Source organism: Alligator mississippiensis, chromosome 14, assembly GCF_030867095.1.
Source record: "Alligator mississippiensis isolate rAllMis1 chromosome 14, rAllMis1, whole genome shotgun sequence".
Taxonomy (NCBI): Eukaryota; Metazoa; Chordata; order Crocodylia; family Alligatoridae; genus Alligator; species Alligator mississippiensis.
In genome coordinates, this window is record NC_081837.1 from 886102 (window position 1) to 901802 (window position 15701).

A 15701-nucleotide genomic window follows, 5' to 3' on the forward strand; every position below is an offset into this window, starting at 1 on the left:
ACTCTATGGTCCTTCCGGGTTCCCCTTGTGGCCGGGGGGGGGGCGGTCACGTGATCCGGCCAAGATGGCGGCGGCCGTGCGGGCCGGGCGGCGCCTGTCGCGGGCGGCGGCGGCAGGCGGGGAGCTGGAGCGCGCCGGGGTGCCGCGGGCGCTGTGCGCCGAGCTGCGGGCCGGGCCTGTCGTGGCCTTCGCGCTGCTCCGCCGCCTGCACGCCGCGCTGCGGGACGCGGGTGAGCCCCGGGCGGAGGGAGGCCCGTGCGGGGCGCGCTGGGGCTGTTCCGGGGACTAGGGCAGCGCTTCCCCACCCGCCGGGCAGGACCCAGCCGCGGCTGTGTAGAGTACGGGAGCGTCGGGGACAAACTTTAAACAGCGGCGCGTCCTTGAACGGAGAGCGCCGGCCCGGGACGGGGGAGACCGTCGCGCCCCGCGCGGGAGTGAGGGGCACCGGCCACCGGTGTTTGCAAATGGGTCCTGGTGCAAAACAAGGGTGAGAGCCCTGGCCCTGCTGAGCCGTGCACCCCGCTCCCCCCCATCTGCTGCACAGATACGTCTTGGGGCCACCACGGGTGTGTTTAAAGCCCGGGGGTGCTGGGAGGTGTCACGCGCTAAGGTTCGCTGCTTGCCCCTGCGCGACAACGAGTGAGCAGGTCCTTTCCTCTTGTAGGGAACCCGGTGTACCTCCACGAGCTGCTGGAAGGCAGCGAGTTCGACTTTCCTGAAGTGAAGAAGCCTCCGCGGGTACGTAACAAGGGGGGGATTGGCCCCTCGGCGAGAAGGTGAGCTCTGACCTTGCGGTGGCCAGTGCAATATCAAGACTAGCTGTGCCGGTACGGGCCCCAGGATCCGCGTCTCTTAGCTGAGGCTTGTAAGCACAAAGGAAACAGGTCTAAGGGATGTGCACAAACACACGGTGGCTCCTTTGTTCTCAGTCGAGTTTTTCCACGTTTATTCTCTTTCTTCAGAATCCAGAGCTGGTCGCCCGCCTGGAGAAGATAAAGGCTAAGCTTGCCAACGAGGAGTACAGGCGCATGACAAGAAACATCCGTTGCCAGGTCAGAGGGGAAACAGCGAGGCTGCCAAAGAAAAATAAACCTGAACTCTCTTCTCCATTAGCTGCATGGATTTACTCAACACTGCAGTACTGCCATAAGTGTCAGTGCAGCCAGCCACAGCACCCGGCTTTTTAGTGAATTTGAGTCCATAGCTCAGAGGCAGAAGCATCCTGGAGTTCAGAGGAGAGCTCTCTCATGTGGGTCCCCTATGAACTCCTGCTAGGCCCCAGACTCGCTCTGGAGGCAGACGCTGTCTCTCTGGCGCTCATACATTTGTCAAGAATGAAACTGCCAAATTGGTATTGTGAAGGATGGACTCCGTGAGCCCTACCGCACGTGGCCCTCCAGTTGGCACACACAGGGAATGATATAGGCGAAGGCTCCGAGGAGCCATGCTGAGATAGTCTCCTAGTGGAGACAGATATCTAGGAGGGAACTGAATGTTTTCTGTTTTTATCTTATTCCCTTAGGATGTGTGCCGGGATGGGACTCTGGCTGATTTGGGAAGGCAGGGTAAGTCGGGTAGCAAAGCAGTGGTGAGAGCTGAGGAAATGCTGTTGCCTGCCTGTTCTCAGAGAACATCCCCTCCCCCTCCAAAAAGGGCCAGAGGTTTCCCAAAATGCTCTTAAATGTAAAGATATTCGATCTACCAACAAGACAGTCCAATTTTAGTTCTTAACAGTAAATAATCACAGGGGACAGATATTTGGCTTGTCAAAAGTTGAAGGGCTGTAGGAAGCCTCAGCGGATCAAAGTCTAGAGGAGGAAGTGTCCCCTGAAAGATGTGAGATCTGCCACCCTGGCCAGTGAAGTGAGACTGGTCAGTTCACTTTCTCTCTGGTTCCACCTGGCGTCCGAGTGGCTGGCAGACCCCCCTTTCCATTTGTATCTCAGGTGACAGACAGAAGTGCTTGCAAGTCGGAATAAAAACAGTCTCTTCTCTCCTTCTCCAGTTAGGTCAGTGAAAGCTCTCATCATCACCATATTCAACTTCATTGTCACTGTGGCAGCTGCATTTGCCTGCACCTACCTGGGCAGCCAGTACATCTTTACCGAGACAGCAGCGGTGAGTAAGCAGAGGTGTCTTGTTTTGAGGACTCCCGAACTTGCTTGGGGTGGTCTCTGGGCAGGTTAGGCAGATGTGGCAGGAATGCAGTTCCTCTCAGAATCAGGAGTCTGCTTGGCACACTCGGGCAGTACGACTAATGGGTTTTCTTTCTGCCCCCAGCGTGTGCTGTCAGCTGTAATAGTGGCCTCCGTGGTCGGCTTGGCCGAAATGTACGTGATGGTGAGGACCATAGAAGGGGAGCTTGGAGAACTGTAGTGGAGGTTTCCACCACATACTGTGATCCTTCAGCTGGAGGCCACCTTCCTACCCTGTGGGCTATTTATTGGAGGCCACAAACGTGTCTGGTGCTGGTCTGTGAATTCCTTGCAACTGTCATTGCTTCTATGGACAGTCTCTCTCCTCCCTGGCTGCCCGCTTTCTGGAGTGAGGCATTGGGTGCACTGACTGGTGACTGCAGCGTCAAACAGGATGTCCACATGGACCTTTCAGAGCACGCACACAGCACAGGGAGGAGCAGGAGATGAACTCTGCCTCCTCTTCTGGCTCCACAGCTGCTCCTGCTCCTCCTTGTTAGCGACTGCCCCGGTCTCTCCCGGCTCCATTCATGTCAGGGCCAGCTCCATCTCTGGTAGAGGTCTCAGCACCTGGTTTCTGCAAATGCTTTTTATTCCTACAGGTTGAATCCCACCCTGCCCCTTCCTCCCCCCACACTGCTGCTTTAGTGAGAAGGGGGGGATATGTAAACCTGTTCAGGACTAACCCACCTCCTGTGTTAACGGCATTGCTTCTGTCCTCTGCACACGGCAGCTCCTGGACATGGAGAAGGCAGTCCAGGCCCCAGCCCTCCACTTGTACAGGGTGACTACCTGTCTACTTCCTGACACTTCATAGAGCTGTTTGCTGTTCTCTTGGGACCAGGGGGGTTGGGATTGCTCGGGGGACCTCTCTCATTGTTAATAAAGTTGAACCCTGCTTCTGACAAACAAAGTGACCAATTTGCTTCTGGACAGGAGTCAGGCCAGAGGCAGGGGCAGCAGCATGGGTGGGGGCTTGCAGCAGGGTTGGGGGAGGCAGAGGATCCCCAAATCCCTCTTGTGCTGTTTGGGGGGGGGAAGCTGGGAGGAATTACCCACTTTCTCCCTGTTCTATGCGAGATCGAGCTTCAGGGCAAGTCCTGTCTCTCCCTCTGCAGATGTGCACTTACCTTGCTGTCATCTGCTCAGCCAGTGTCTCAGTTTCTCCTGTTGTTTGGAAAGCTTGCCTACCCGCCCCTTGGGCTGTAGCACAAGAGCTGGCTGCAAGAAGGGCAGCCTCTAGCACCTGGTGATCCTATTTGCTGGGCTGCAAATCTCAGAAGCCCTTAGCAATCAGAATGGGAGCAGAACAAATCCTCATCCCCCCAAGCTGACCCCGTCACTACATGGTGTTGTGCTGTGATGGGTCTTCCATCTCGGGGAAAGCTGATGGGTTTGCACAGCCAGCCGGTCTCGGAGGTGAGCAGACCCTGCATGGGACCCCAAGTGGGCAAGGCTGATGCCAGCTACACCCCAGCAGCTGACTGTTCCCTTCTTCCTTCAGGGGCCTGTTCTACGAGCTTCAGTGGAGGAGGGCCCTGGCTCTTCAGCTGCCCCGAGGTGACAGACTCCTACAGATTCGGGCAGTGAGCTGCCAAGAGAAACTGGTCCCACAGGAAGCTGCAAGGTGCTGCTGGAAGCCTGCCCTGGGTTCCTCTTTCCCTGCCCCAGACTGGGCAGAGCCCAGGGTCTCATAGCAGCACCACACTGCAGCAGGCAGCTGTGGCTCAGAGACCAATGCCATGGCCTGCTTCCACTTGATCCTCCCCAGCAGCAGTACCTTTGCCTGGGCTGGACAGACTTGCACTGCCTAGGGGGCCATCCCAGACCACCCACCTGCACCCTGGCACTGGCCCCTGCAAGCCATTTGCCAGGCAGGCTCCAAGACCAGCGAGATGCAGGGCCAGTCCGCAAAGCTGGGAGAGGGGAGGGAGGGCAGGGCCGGGCCGGGCCGGGCGATCCCCGGGCAGCATGCCAGCAGCTCCCCGCCTTGATTAATGTTCTGATGTCGGCTAAGCCCCTTCTAACAACGCGCTTTAATATTTCTGAGACTTGCCAATCTGCCGGCGGGGCTGGGCCGTGCCGTGCCGTGGGATTAGGTGGGCGAATCGTGCGGGCCCAGATTAAGGTGCCGCTCAGGAAGATTAGTTGGCATTAGCGCTGATCGCCCGCGCCCCCACTTAGGAGATTGCAGGGCCGGGCCGCTGCCAGCCCCCCCGGCCCGGCCACCCCCTCCGCAGCCCGCGCCCACTCCTCGCCCAGCTCGGCCACCAGCGCCGCGCTGTAGATGAGGTCGGAGGTGCGGCCCAGCGAGGTCTGCCCGGCCGCGGCCCCCCCGCCCGGCGGCTCCTCCTGCCGCGCCCCGACGGGCTCGGGCTCAGGCTCGGGCCAGGGCAGCGCGGCCCCCCGACAGCCCGGCCGCTCCGGCGTGGCGCTCCTCGTCCTGCGGGCGCGGCGGTTCTGGAACCAGACCTGCGGGGTCCGGGGAGGCGGCCGTGAGCCCGGCCCCGAGCCCAGCCCCGGCCCTCGAGCCCGGCCCCGACCGCGGCCCCGGCCCCGCACCTGGATCTTGGCCTCGGGCAGCTGCGTGAGCTCGGCCAGGCGCTCGCGGGTGCCGATGTCCGGGTAGGGCAGGGCGGCGAAGACGCGCTCCAGCTCGCACAGCTGCCCGCGGCTGAACGTGGTCCGCTTCCTCTTCCTGCGGCCCGGCTGCGCGCTGCTCCCTGCGCCCACCGCACCAGCCCTCAGCCCGGGCCGGGGGCTGCCACCCAGCCCCCCGGCCCCCTCCGCTCCTTGCCTCCGTCCTGTCCTGTCCCCCCGTCCCAGCCCCTTCCGCGCTCCTCAGCCCCCTGCCCGGACCCACCTGCCCCCGAGGCGCCCCTGGCCGGCCCGGCCGCCCCGTCGGGGAAGCCCCGGAGCGGGCCGAGGAAGCGGGAGGCGCCGGCGGCGGCCATCCCCCCGGCCTGCTCCGCGCCGTCTGCCCGCGCCCGCCGCCGCCCGCGCCTTTTATCCCGCCGGCGCCTCCCTCGGGGCCTGGCACCGCCCAGGGGCCTCCGTCCCGCCGCGCCCGGCCGCCCCGGAGCTGGCCCCGGTGCTGAGCCTGGGCGGCGCCGCCCCGGGCACAGGTCCTGGTGCCCCCGCCCTGGGGCTGCCCGCCCAAAGCCAGGGGCCCCTTGCCTGTGCCCTGCAGCCGGGGCCAGCCCACACTGCAGCCTGGACGGCAGGTACCCGCCTGGTCCCCTCCACCCTTGCTGCCGGGGCCTGCCTGAGCTGCAGCCAAGCTGGGCTCTGCTGCCCGGACTGGGCCCCGGGCCCCAGCGCCTGAGCCCAGCGTCTGCCCGGGGCTGATCTCCCCGCGCACACACATGCACACATGTGCATACAGATGCACACACAGACACACACAACCAGACACACACACACGGCACCTCCCTGCTTTGGCACAGGGACCTGGGCAGGGCTGGTCCAGGCACCGGGGAGGTGGATCCTGCTACCCTGGCTGCATGGCTGGGCTCTGGACAGCCTCTGCTCTGGGAGAAGCTGGGAGGCGCTGGCACCTCCAGTCTCCAGCAATTTCCCGGGTAAGAGCCTGCTCAGACTAGCCCTGTGCCCTCCTCCCTGCCCTCGCGGCATGAGCAGAGCAGCTGGAAGGTGGAGGCAGCAGCTAGGGGCTAGGCCCAGCCGGAGTGCAGCATGGCCGCAGCCCAGCCAGCCCCTGGCAGCACCACCAGCCACCAGCAAGGAGGGCACGGGAAGGGGCACCAGCCGCTCTCTGCTCTGCTGGTTCCTATTGCACCGCACCAGGGCTCCAGCAGCCTTGGTCCCAGCCAGCCCAGCCTCGGCGGGGGAGCTCCCGCTGCTCTACCTGCCCCGGCTCAGAGCTGACCCCAGGGTCATTCCCCCTCTCTCCCCCGCAGCCATCTGGAAGGGTGCAGCATGGCGTAGCCACAGCTGGCATGCAACGGGGCTGGCTCCCAGCCAGCACCCAGCAGGCACTGCCCCTCACTCCCTCCCAGGCCCCCCTGGAGCCTCCCAGCTGCTGGCTGCTTTCCCAGCCTGCACGGAGCTGCCAGGCCTGAGCAGGGGCCGTGCCGCTGTGGGGAGGGATGGTAGGGCTGGCAGAGGTGAATGTTTAACCATCGGCTCCGTTCAAGCAGCTCCGGGCAGGCTGGGGTCGGTTCTGGCTGGGAAAGGCTGCAGGGGAGGGGACAGCCAAGCACTGAAGCGCTTCAGACTTCACCGTGTAGAGAGCTGGGTTCAGAGCCATGTCCGAGCCGGAGCAGGGCCAGGAGCCGGCGCTGGGCACAGAGGCCAGGCCACGACAGCCAGCCCAGCCGGCCCGGTAAGGAAGAGTCCCAGGCAGGGGGAGGCCCCTGCCGGCACAGAGGCATGGCTGGGAGGGTTGCTCATGCCCAGGGGGATGCCCTGTCCCAGGGAAGGCAGAGGGCTGCACAGTTGGCTGGGCCTCCATCCCAAGTGCTCTGGGCCCATCCCCTCCACCAGGAAGAGTCAGCAGTCCCAGGCTGCCCAGGCTGGGGAGTACAGAAGGAGGCCGGGGAGCACTAGGGCTGCAGTGGGCGAGGTGCAGGGTGCTGGGGCATCAGGGCTGTGTCCTGGAGCTGTCCCTGCCCTGGCACCAGTGCAAGGCATCTGCATCCATCTGTGCTGTCTGCTTTCCCCGAGGCGCTCTGATGAGGAGCTGGCAGAGCCCACCCAGGGCCAGGCAACGCGCCTCTGTGTGGTGGTCAGGTACGCAGAAGGCAGAAGGGCCAGGGCACCTGCAGGGCACGGGTGCTGGCGGACCCAGGCTGGCAGCCAGCTCTGAGTGTGGGCAGGCCCAGATCCCTGGGTCACCGGTGGGGCAGACGCAGGACTTGGGATGGGGGTCCACGGGAGTGGAGGCTGTGTGGGAGGCAGGGGCAGGGGCTGGGGCTGAGCCAGCCGCCTGGGGTGACTGGCCATTCATTCCCCTGGGCAGGGTGCGGCCGCTGAGCTGCGCAGAGCGCAGCAGAGGGGACCGGCAGGCGGTGCAGTGCCCTGGCGACAACACCATTGCGGTGAGTGCCTCCCCCCGCAGCGCAGCGCCTGCAGGCAGAGCTGCCCCTGAGCCCAGGCCTCTCTCCCGCTGCCAGGTGCACGAGGCAGGGCAGGAGGCTGCATTTGGATTTGGTGCGGTGTTCGACGCCGGTGCAGACCAGGCCGAGGTGTTTGAGGGCAGCGGCGTGAAGCGGCTCGTCGAGCTGGCGGTGGATGGGTGAGAGCCCAGCGCCCACCCTTGGGATCTCCCCACCACCAGCTGTGGGCTAGGACCCCTGCCTGGGCACCCTGTGCTACCCCTGCCTGCCCCCGACCTCTCCCCCAGCCATGCACGCATCTGCCAGGGCCTCCTCCCCCACTCCAATGGCACTGGCAGGCGCCCCCTCCCCACAACCAGCAGCACCTGCCCACTCCCAGGGATGACACGATGCTGTGGCAAAATCCAGGCCAGATCCGGCCCTGCTGACCTGTGCTCTGGAAGGTGCAGCTTCAGGCTGCTGCTGGAGCCCCAGGGGCTGAGCTGGCCTTGCCCCGCTCCCCAGGTTCTCCTGCACCGTCTTTGCCTTTGGACAGACAGGCTCGGGGAAGACCTACACACTGACAGGGCCCCCGGCTCAGGTGAGCGCAGCCCCCTCCTACCACCACCCGCACTGTGAGGGCCCACCATGCCCAGATCCGGGGCAGGAGTGCTGGGCTGTGCTCCCACAGCGGGCACCCCATGGCTGTCCCCTGCAGGGTGAGGGCCAGGTGGAGCCCAGCCTTCGGGGTCTGATGCAGCGCTCCTTTGCCTGGCTCCTGGAGCAGAGCCAGTGCCACAGGCCTGATGTTGCTCTCAGTGCGTCCTACGTGGAGATCTACAATGAGCAGGTAGGAGCCCACCCTGCTTCATCCCCACTGCCAGCCCAGACCCCTACATCCCAGCCACATCCCCCCACCCCACATCCTCCCTGCCCCAGGTGAGGGACCTGCTGAGCCCAGGACCCCGCTGCCCTCTGCCCCTGCGCTGGAGCAAAGCACGGGGCTTCTACATCGAGGGACTGCTCAGCACGGAGATCGAGGGCCTGGAGACCATCATGGACCTGCTGCAGGAAGGTACTGGGGGCGGTCTGGGCTGGGCAGGGCCCAGCGGCACAGAGTGACACCAGCCAGTGGCACCGAGCGTGGCCTGCAGGGAGGCGTCGGGTTCAGCAGCGGCCACGAGTGGCCAGCCTGAGCCCAGAAGGGGCTGTGGCCGGGGCTGGTGGTTGTAGGCTCCTGCCCATTGGCGAGGGCAGGCTGGGGTGGGCAGCTCAGCCCCCGGCAGCCCCTGCCCCCCGGGGCCTCCCATTGCAGGCACACAGCGGCGGCAGAGCTCCGCACACACGCTGAACGGGCACTCGAGCCGCAGCCACGCACTGCTGACCGTGCAGCTGCATGCCCGCGGGGAGGCGGTAAGCGGGCACATCTCAGGGGTGCAGCAAGGGGGGCACGTAGAGGGGCACCATGGAGGGACGCACAGGAATATCCATTCCCCCATGCTCAGGGGGGAGTGTGGGGGAGGGCAGGCCCCAATACCCCCTGGCACAGGGCACCACAGGCTGCCAGGGAGCCAACCTCCTTCCACGCCTGCAGACAGGCCCAGGGACCAGCTCCTGCCTCGGCCGGTGGGGCACGCTGCGCTTCGTGGACCTGGCCGGCAGCGAGAGGGTGAAGGACACCGGCTCAGTGGGGCAGCTGGCCCGGGAAGCCAACAGCATCAACCGCAGCCTCCTGGCCCTGGGTAAAGCCCTGAGCCTCGGCTGGGAGCACAGGGGCAGGGAACAGCTGGGGCACGTAACGGGCTGACGGGCTGGTCCTCCCTGCAGGGCACTGCATCGCACGGCTGGCGGAGGGCCAGAGGCGCCGTGCCCACATCCCCTACCGCGACAGCAAGCTCACCCAGCTGCTGGCCGATGCCCTGGGCGGTGCCGGGGTCACGCTTATGGTAGGAGCCCATCTGTGCCTGGGGTCACAGGCCTGGTTCCCCCAACCTTACTGCCACAAGCCTGTACCTCCTTCCTCACCGGTAGGTTGCCTGCGTCTCCCCGTCCTCACGGTGCCTGCCAGAGACGCTGAGCACGCTGCGCTATGCCAGCCGGGCCCGCAGGGTCACCAGCCGGCCGGTGGCAACACGGGTAAGGCCGGCGCTGTGCCCGGGGTGGGAGGTGCCGCTGGCTGGAGGACGCTGTCCTCTCACCCACATACCTGTGGCTTCCCAGGTCTCCCGGGAGAGGCGACTGCGGAGCTTGGAGCAGGAGATCCAGGCCCTGAGGGAAGAAAACCTCACCCTGCGCCGGCAGCTGCAGATGCCCAGGACACCGGGCAGGCCCCCCGGCACCCTCACCACTCCCCTGAGTGCACATGGCTGGGGCAGGGGCACTGGGGCACCTCAGGCTGTGGGCCTGGCCCAGGCCCCTGGCCATGGCACTGACACCCACCTGCCCGTGTTCCTTGCAGACAGGCCCGCTGGCACAGGCAGCACTCCCAGGCCAAGCGGGGTCCCACAGGGGCCACCTGGCATGGGCTGGCACAGCCTCCTGCAAGACCTCCTGGTGGGGAACGAGGAGCTCAGGTACCTGCCAGTGCCATCACCTAGCCTGGGACGGCGCCTTCTTGCATGGGTGGAGACCGGCTGGCCCCACAGGCTGCAGGGTGCTTGCTGCTCTGCCCACATGGCCAAGGAGGGAGATCCGTCATCCAGGACCTCCCCAGGGGATGGCACTGGAGCTGGGGAGCTTCCAGGGCAGGGAGGGGGCACTGGAGGTAGATGCAAACCCCCACCCCCACGGTGCCCATGGGCTGCTGGCAGGTGCTGGCATGCCATTGCTGCACTCCCTGGGCAGAGGGTCTGCCTTCCCCCACCGTCCCCATCCCTGCCGGGGCTCTGGGAGGGACTGGGCTGCCCACTTACCCTGCTTGTTTCCAGGCACTTCGCACTGCTCCGCGGCCGCCACTGCTGTGTCCTGGCCCCACGCTCCCAGGAGGATGCCCATGTCTCATGCCCCGGCCTTGTGCCCTGTACCCTGCCCAGCCATGTGAGTCTCCCCAGACGAGGTGGAGGCCTGATGGCTCCGTGCCTTTGCTCCCGCCTGCAGGCCTCAGCTCAACAGATGCTCCCCTGGGGCAGCCGGCCCCCCAGGCTGTGCACCAGGACTCCCTAGAGGATGCCATTCGTGGCTGCACCAGGGCAGTCCAAGCTGAGAGCTGTCCCCGCTGCCAGCTGCAGCTGCCCTGGGGGGCAGTAGGGTCCAGCATGGCCAGCTCAGCACCAAGGCTGGGCAATAGAGGGCTGCAGCTTCCCCTCGTGCACAGCCCTGCCCTGTCCTCACACATGCTGACGCCCCTGGCCCTGGCACACCCCCAGGGACTTGCGCCCCTGGCAGGGACTGAGACCCCATCCCCACCCTTTTACTCTGTGCTTGCCCCTGCAGCCCCCAGCACTGGGCAGGGCCCTGCCAGAGCTCCCTGGTGCAGCCCCTTCCCCGCCCCGGAGCAGGCAGGGCGGCACGGCAGACTCAGCACCCGGCTTGTCCTTGCAGCCACTGGTGGAGCTGCCAGTGCTGGAGGGGCTCACTCCTGCGAGCGGGGCCCAGGGCCGGCAGCCCAGCCCCTGGAAGAACCGCGCTTCGCCCTGGCCCCGGCAGCACCCCACGGACCCCCAGCCACGCTGGCGGAGGAGGCAAGTGCCCAACAGCTGCAGTATGGGGGAGCTGGGGGGGAGTCCATACGGCATGGGCATGGCTACTGGGGGCATTTGCAACAGGGGCAACAGGGACACGTGCCCTCATTGAGGGTGCCCAGAGCTTGACATGTGTGGAGGTGGCCAAGGGAAGGCAGGCAGAGACAGAACTTGAGATCATGGGAGGCTGAGTAGGGCCTCGCTGAGCATCCCAGGGCCTGAGCCAGCCACTAACCCCGAGCTTGCCATCCCACCCTGGCAGGAGCCCAGGCAGAGGCAGGAGCTCCGCCGACCAGCGCCCACCGAAGCAGCCTCAGGGCACCACGCTTCCACCCCCGCCGCAGGGGCAGGTTGTGCCCTCAGCGCCCCCCTGGCCCGAGGAGCCAGGGCAGGAAGGTGAGCAGGAGGCTGCGGTGGGCTTCATCCACCCAGGAAGGTGCTGGGTGCTTCCTAGGAGGTCTTCACTCATGAGCAAGCGAGGTGGCTGCAGCCTTGGAGGCAAGCCCTGGTGGGGCCTGGAGCGGCGACTCCTTGGGAACGGGGCTCCCAGACTCCTACGTGACTTAGGGTCACATCCCTTTGCCCAGGCACAAGTTCAAGTTCCTGGCGGGTCCCAAGAGCTGGGGGGAGCTGGGGCTGGGGCCAAGTGCAGGACACTGACCCTTGTCTCCTGGCTGCAGCAGATGCTGTCCCAGCGCTGGAAGAGGCACTGGCCTTGCTGCCAGAGTGGACCCAATACTGCAGCCTGCTGGGCCCCAGCTCTGCTGGCCAGGAAGCCAGCCAGAGGCCTTGAGCACTGGCTGGACGTGATGACTGGGTCCATGCAGCCGGCGCCCGACGCTGCACACAGACTCCTGCCCCCTCTGCAGAGCGCCTGCGTCCAGGCTGGCGCATCGTCACACTGTGGACTGAGGGTCACGGGCCCTGCTGGTGCCAGGGGAGCTCTCACGGCTCCAGGCACGGCCAAGCAACCTGCAGCCCCCAGTGGAGATGGACGGACAGACAGACTCAGCTGCGGCACTGCCTCAACTCACTGTTTATTTGGCTCCAGCAGAAGCTGGGGCGGCACCAAGGGGGCGGCAGGTCCCCGTCAGGCTCTCTTCGGTTCCAGCCGGGGGCAGCCCAGCCAGTACTGGGCGATGGGCCGCGGGTAGCGAGGGTGCACCCAGTCCACACGCATGGTCTTCAGGTTGACTCGGTAGTACTTGTCTGAGAAAGGGACAGAGCCCACGTCACAGGCCTGCAGTGCTGCAGCCGCCCCTCTCCCACCTGGGAGCCAGCCCCGGCCACAGTGCTGGCCACACCAAGCCCCGGCTGGCCTCTCCCCGAGGGTCCCGAGCCCCCTGGACCCATCCCGTCTGCACCACAGGCAGGGTCTGGGTGAGACAGGGCCTCGTGCTGCTCCTTCCTGCCCACCCCCGTCAGCCCAGGGTCTGCGCAGGGCTGTGCAGAGCGGTGCGGCCTGGGGAAGGGGTTGCCAGGGCCCACCAGGCTCCAGGGAAGCCAGGCCTTGCTTGGGAGCAGCGCATCCCGGTACCCACCTCCCACGAAGAAGTAGATGCTCTGGACGGGCTGGCACCGGGTGCCCATGTACACCCAGTCGCTGTCCAGCTCCCAGGACTCAGAGTCGTCCTGCAGCCAGGGCCAGAAGCGGCGGGAGGACCGGCTGCGGGAGAAGGGCCGGTGCCGGTACCGCTTACGCTGCCGGCGCGACTTCCTCTTCCGCGACTTGCTGGGCGAGGGTGGGGCGAGGTAGATCCTGCCCGTCACGGCGGCATCCACGCGGCTGGGCAACCCCCGCCAGTCCCTGCTGATGAGGCGGGGGCCCCTGCTCCTTTCTGCCGACAGCAGAGGAGACGTGAAGGCTGGAGGCCCCACGGCCAGCACCTGGGCTAGGGATGGGGCTGCTGTGCGGGGACCGGCCCTGGGAGAGGGGCTGATGCTGACAGCCCCAAGCTCTGTCCCCAGCAGCAATAAACAGCAAGCAGCAGCCACGACTCAGTGACGCGTCCTACTGCACGTGGGCCGGGGAGGATGCCGGGGGCTGGAGGAGGATGGTGCCAACGGGGAACAGAGCGAGACAGCCGTGGTGCACCGGGGCCTCCGCCCCGCTCCGCCCCACCCCACCCCACCCCACCCCAGCACCTGCTCCTGCTCCCTGCACGGCCACAGTCCTGGCCCTGGATGCAGACAGGGGCTCAGCTCACACTCCCAGGCCTCCCCGCCCCAGGCCCCCCTGCACTTACTGCTGCTGAGGCCAAAGGGCATGTCGAAGATATTGTCCCAGTCGGTGCCCACCAGAAAGGCAAAGTGCCAAAACGCGGCCGACTGGGAGTCCTGCTCCTCGCACTCCTCCCAGGTCGGCTGCTGGGCGAATTCGTAGGACCAGTAATGCCTGCCTGGGAGCGAGAGACCACACGCGGTGCCTCAGGCCGGGCAGCACCAGGCCGAGGAGGAAGGGGCTGGGCTGGGGCGGTGGCGTCTCACGCACCTTTGAAGAAGTAGACGCGTTCTTTGTCGGCGTAGTTCTCCGCAGGGAGCGCAAAGGCCGCGTCCAGGTCATCAGGGATGCCCTTGAAGCCTTCTGAGATGTTGGCCGGGTAGCCGGGGTCCAGGGCACCGTCATCAAAGCGCCAGTACTCACTGCCCTGGGGGGGCACAGTGGGCTCAGCCAGGGGCAGGATGCTGCCACACGTCTAGGTTGGCCCCTGGGGTCACTGAGACTTGCCCTCTCTGCCCAGCCCCAGCTGGACTCACCCACACCCCTCCTGAGTAGGCACCAAAGCCCTGGCCCCTGCCCACTGCCCACCTTGAAGATGTAGGTCTTTCCCCGGCAGTTGATGCGGGTGAAGGCGGCGTCAATGGGTCCGTCCATCCCCCAGACATCCCGGATCAACTTAGGGTATCCCGGCATCACACTGGTCTCATTCAGCTCATAGAAGTATTTCCCTGGGAGGAGAAGGGGACAGGGGCTGTGGGGGAGCTCCTCCTGGGAGTCCTGTGCTCCTGGGGGGTGCATCTGCCTCTACAGAGAGTCTCTGCTCCCCCCAAGCCACCTGCCTACCCGCTCCCTGCATGGGAGCCCGCGTGCGCACATCTCAGGTCTGCCCAGGGGCTGTCCATCCCCATGCCTGGGCTAGCAGGTGCTCTACGGTCTGTCCATGCAGGCTCGCGGCAGGGCCTAGCTGCAATGGCACTGCCACCAATGTGGACCCCCATCCCCTTGGTGCCCCCATGCCCACCCCCTGCAATGGAAAGCCCCCAGATGAAGGGCACCCATGCCAACCCCGCACCTCGGAAGGCGAAGATGGAGCCATTCTTCAGGTCGGTGAATGCGTCAAAGGTCTTCCCACTGCATGCCTCCTCCTGCTCCTCGTCCTGGTTCCAGTCCACCGTAGCTGGCAGCGCCTCGGTGGTCACACTCGGATCGGTGCTCAGCTCCCACTGCTGCGTAGGCTCTTCAGTCCACATCTCGCTCGTGCTTGGGGCAGGGAAGGTCGTGGCCACATCAGGGCTCCCTGTGCCCTGGTCGAAGGGGTCGCCTTTGTTGCCGTAGAAGTAGCTGTAGTCGTCCTCCGGGAAGGTGAACACGTCCCCGCGGGTCACTGCGGGAAGCACACATGGACCCTTGCTGCAGATGTCCCAGGGACTCCAGGAGCTTGGTCCACGGGCACCAGAGCAGCTGGACTGGTGCCCACAGCATGAGCTGACGCTCCTGGGTCTCCAGCCAAACCCGCCGCCTCCTGCATGGCACAAGGGAGGACAAGGCCCTGCCCACACAGGAGCTCCCGGGGCATGGGGTGGCAGCGGGTACCTTTGGTTTTGCAGACGCTGTTGTAGTCGCTGCAGCAGCTCTGGTAGTACACGCACAGTGGGTCGCACTGGCATTTCATACTGGAGTTGAAGGCAGCGTCGCAGTGGCCCACGCACGACTCTGCACCAGAAGGGACCCGGCAGTAGGACTGACGTGGCTGGTGCTGTCTGTGGGGCTGCTGGAGCCCTCTGTGCCCCTCCACCCTCACCCACCCCAGGGGGGTGACTGCGGCAGGCCCTGCCCATGAATGACCCCACAACACAGGGGGGTCCCCACCAGTGCCCCACCACACCGGTCATGACCCTGCCGACATGTCCCCTAGCCCGGAGCTGCCCTCCCTTGCCCACTGCAGTATCCCACTGTCCCAGGTCCCCAAGTCCATGGGCTCTGTCCCCAACCCTGGCTGCCCGCTGGGACCAGGCAGTGCTTTCAGCGGGCCCGGTTGGAGGAGAGCAAAACCCACCTTCGGCGGCGAGTGCCACGCCAAACAGGCCCAGCAGCACGGCTGGGAGCAGCAGCCCCATGGCACACGAGGGTCTGGGAGCACTGACTCTGACCCGGGCGGCTCGGGCAGGCTGGTGCGGTAGGGGAGCCACCCCCTGCTGCACCACCCCCTGTTTGCTTAGCCTGGAGAAGGCAAACACAGAGAGGTCAGCGTGGCCACCACAGCTCCCCACCCAGCCCCTCGGCCTTGTGCAGGGAGCTCCAGGCTCTGGGGCCTGCAGGACCCCCTGGGGGCAGCTGCGAATGGACCTCATGTGGTGCAGGCACGAAGCCTCCCCACCCTGGGGGCAGCCCCAAGCCAGAGCGGCACAGACCCTCCACACCCCAGCAACTTGAACCCTGTCTCAGGAGCCCTGCACAGGGACAGCAACAGCTGCCCTCTCAGCCCTGGCCCTGAGCTTTGCAGACATGATCTGGAGGCAACCCCGAAAGGCCCCAAGACTGGCAGGGCAGG

General features: G+C 65.7%; 4 protein-coding genes across 10 annotated transcripts; 2 read left to right on the plus strand and 2 right to left on the minus strand.

Annotated features, from left to right (window-relative positions):
* The first annotated feature begins 49 nt into the window (after positions 1–49).
* Positions 50–3108, plus strand: TMEM199 (transmembrane protein 199). Its single transcript, XM_059717581.1, has 6 exons — positions 50–230; positions 665–738; positions 963–1052; positions 1523–1565; positions 2006–2118; positions 2281–3108. Exons 1-6 carry the CDS (start codon positions 65–67, stop codon positions 2374–2376), a joined length of 582 nt encoding a protein of 193 aa, XP_059573564.1. The 5' UTR covers positions 50–64; the 3' UTR covers positions 2377–3108.
* SEBOX (SEBOX homeobox) lies at positions 2839–5162 on the minus strand. Its single transcript, XM_019489743.2, has 3 exons — positions 5059–5162; positions 4758–4918; positions 2839–4667 (listed from the first exon to the last, which is right to left on the minus strand). Exons 1-3 carry the CDS (start codon positions 5147–5149, stop codon positions 4350–4352), a joined length of 570 nt encoding a protein of 189 aa, XP_019345288.2. The 5' UTR covers positions 5150–5162; the 3' UTR covers positions 2839–4349.
* A 1222-nt stretch (positions 5163–6384) lies between these two features.
* On the plus strand, positions 6385–11959 carry KIF12 (kinesin family member 12). 7 transcript variants are annotated; one of them, XM_059717166.1, is made up of 16 exons: positions 6390–6537; positions 6879–6944; positions 7174–7449; positions 7775–7850; positions 7968–8099; positions 8189–8324; positions 8565–8662; positions 8844–8991; positions 9077–9195; positions 9281–9385; positions 9470–9605; positions 9708–9822; positions 10177–10285; positions 10682–10929; positions 11192–11325; positions 11610–11959. In XM_059717166.1, exons 1-16 carry the CDS (start codon positions 6461–6463, stop codon positions 11720–11722), a joined length of 2088 nt encoding a protein of 695 aa, XP_059573149.1. In that variant the 5' UTR covers positions 6390–6460; the 3' UTR covers positions 11723–11959. The 7 variants fall into 7 exon arrangements, with proteins under 7 accessions (XP_059573151.1, XP_059573147.1, XP_059573149.1 ...); XM_059717165.1 differs by having other exon boundaries at positions 7174–7252; positions 7328–7449; positions 9470–9822; XM_059717168.1 differs by having other exon boundaries at positions 6385–6537; positions 6836–6944; positions 9470–9822.
* On the minus strand, positions 11951–15316 carry VTN (vitronectin). Its single transcript, XM_059717169.1, has 8 exons — positions 15207–15316; positions 14744–14863; positions 14223–14534; positions 13739–13878; positions 13421–13577; positions 13176–13328; positions 12471–12767; positions 11951–12138 (listed from the first exon to the last, which is right to left on the minus strand). Exons 1-8 carry the CDS (start codon positions 15265–15267, stop codon positions 12020–12022), a joined length of 1359 nt encoding a protein of 452 aa, XP_059573152.1. The 5' UTR covers positions 15268–15316; the 3' UTR covers positions 11951–12019.
* Between the last annotated feature and the right edge of the window lie 385 nt (positions 15317–15701).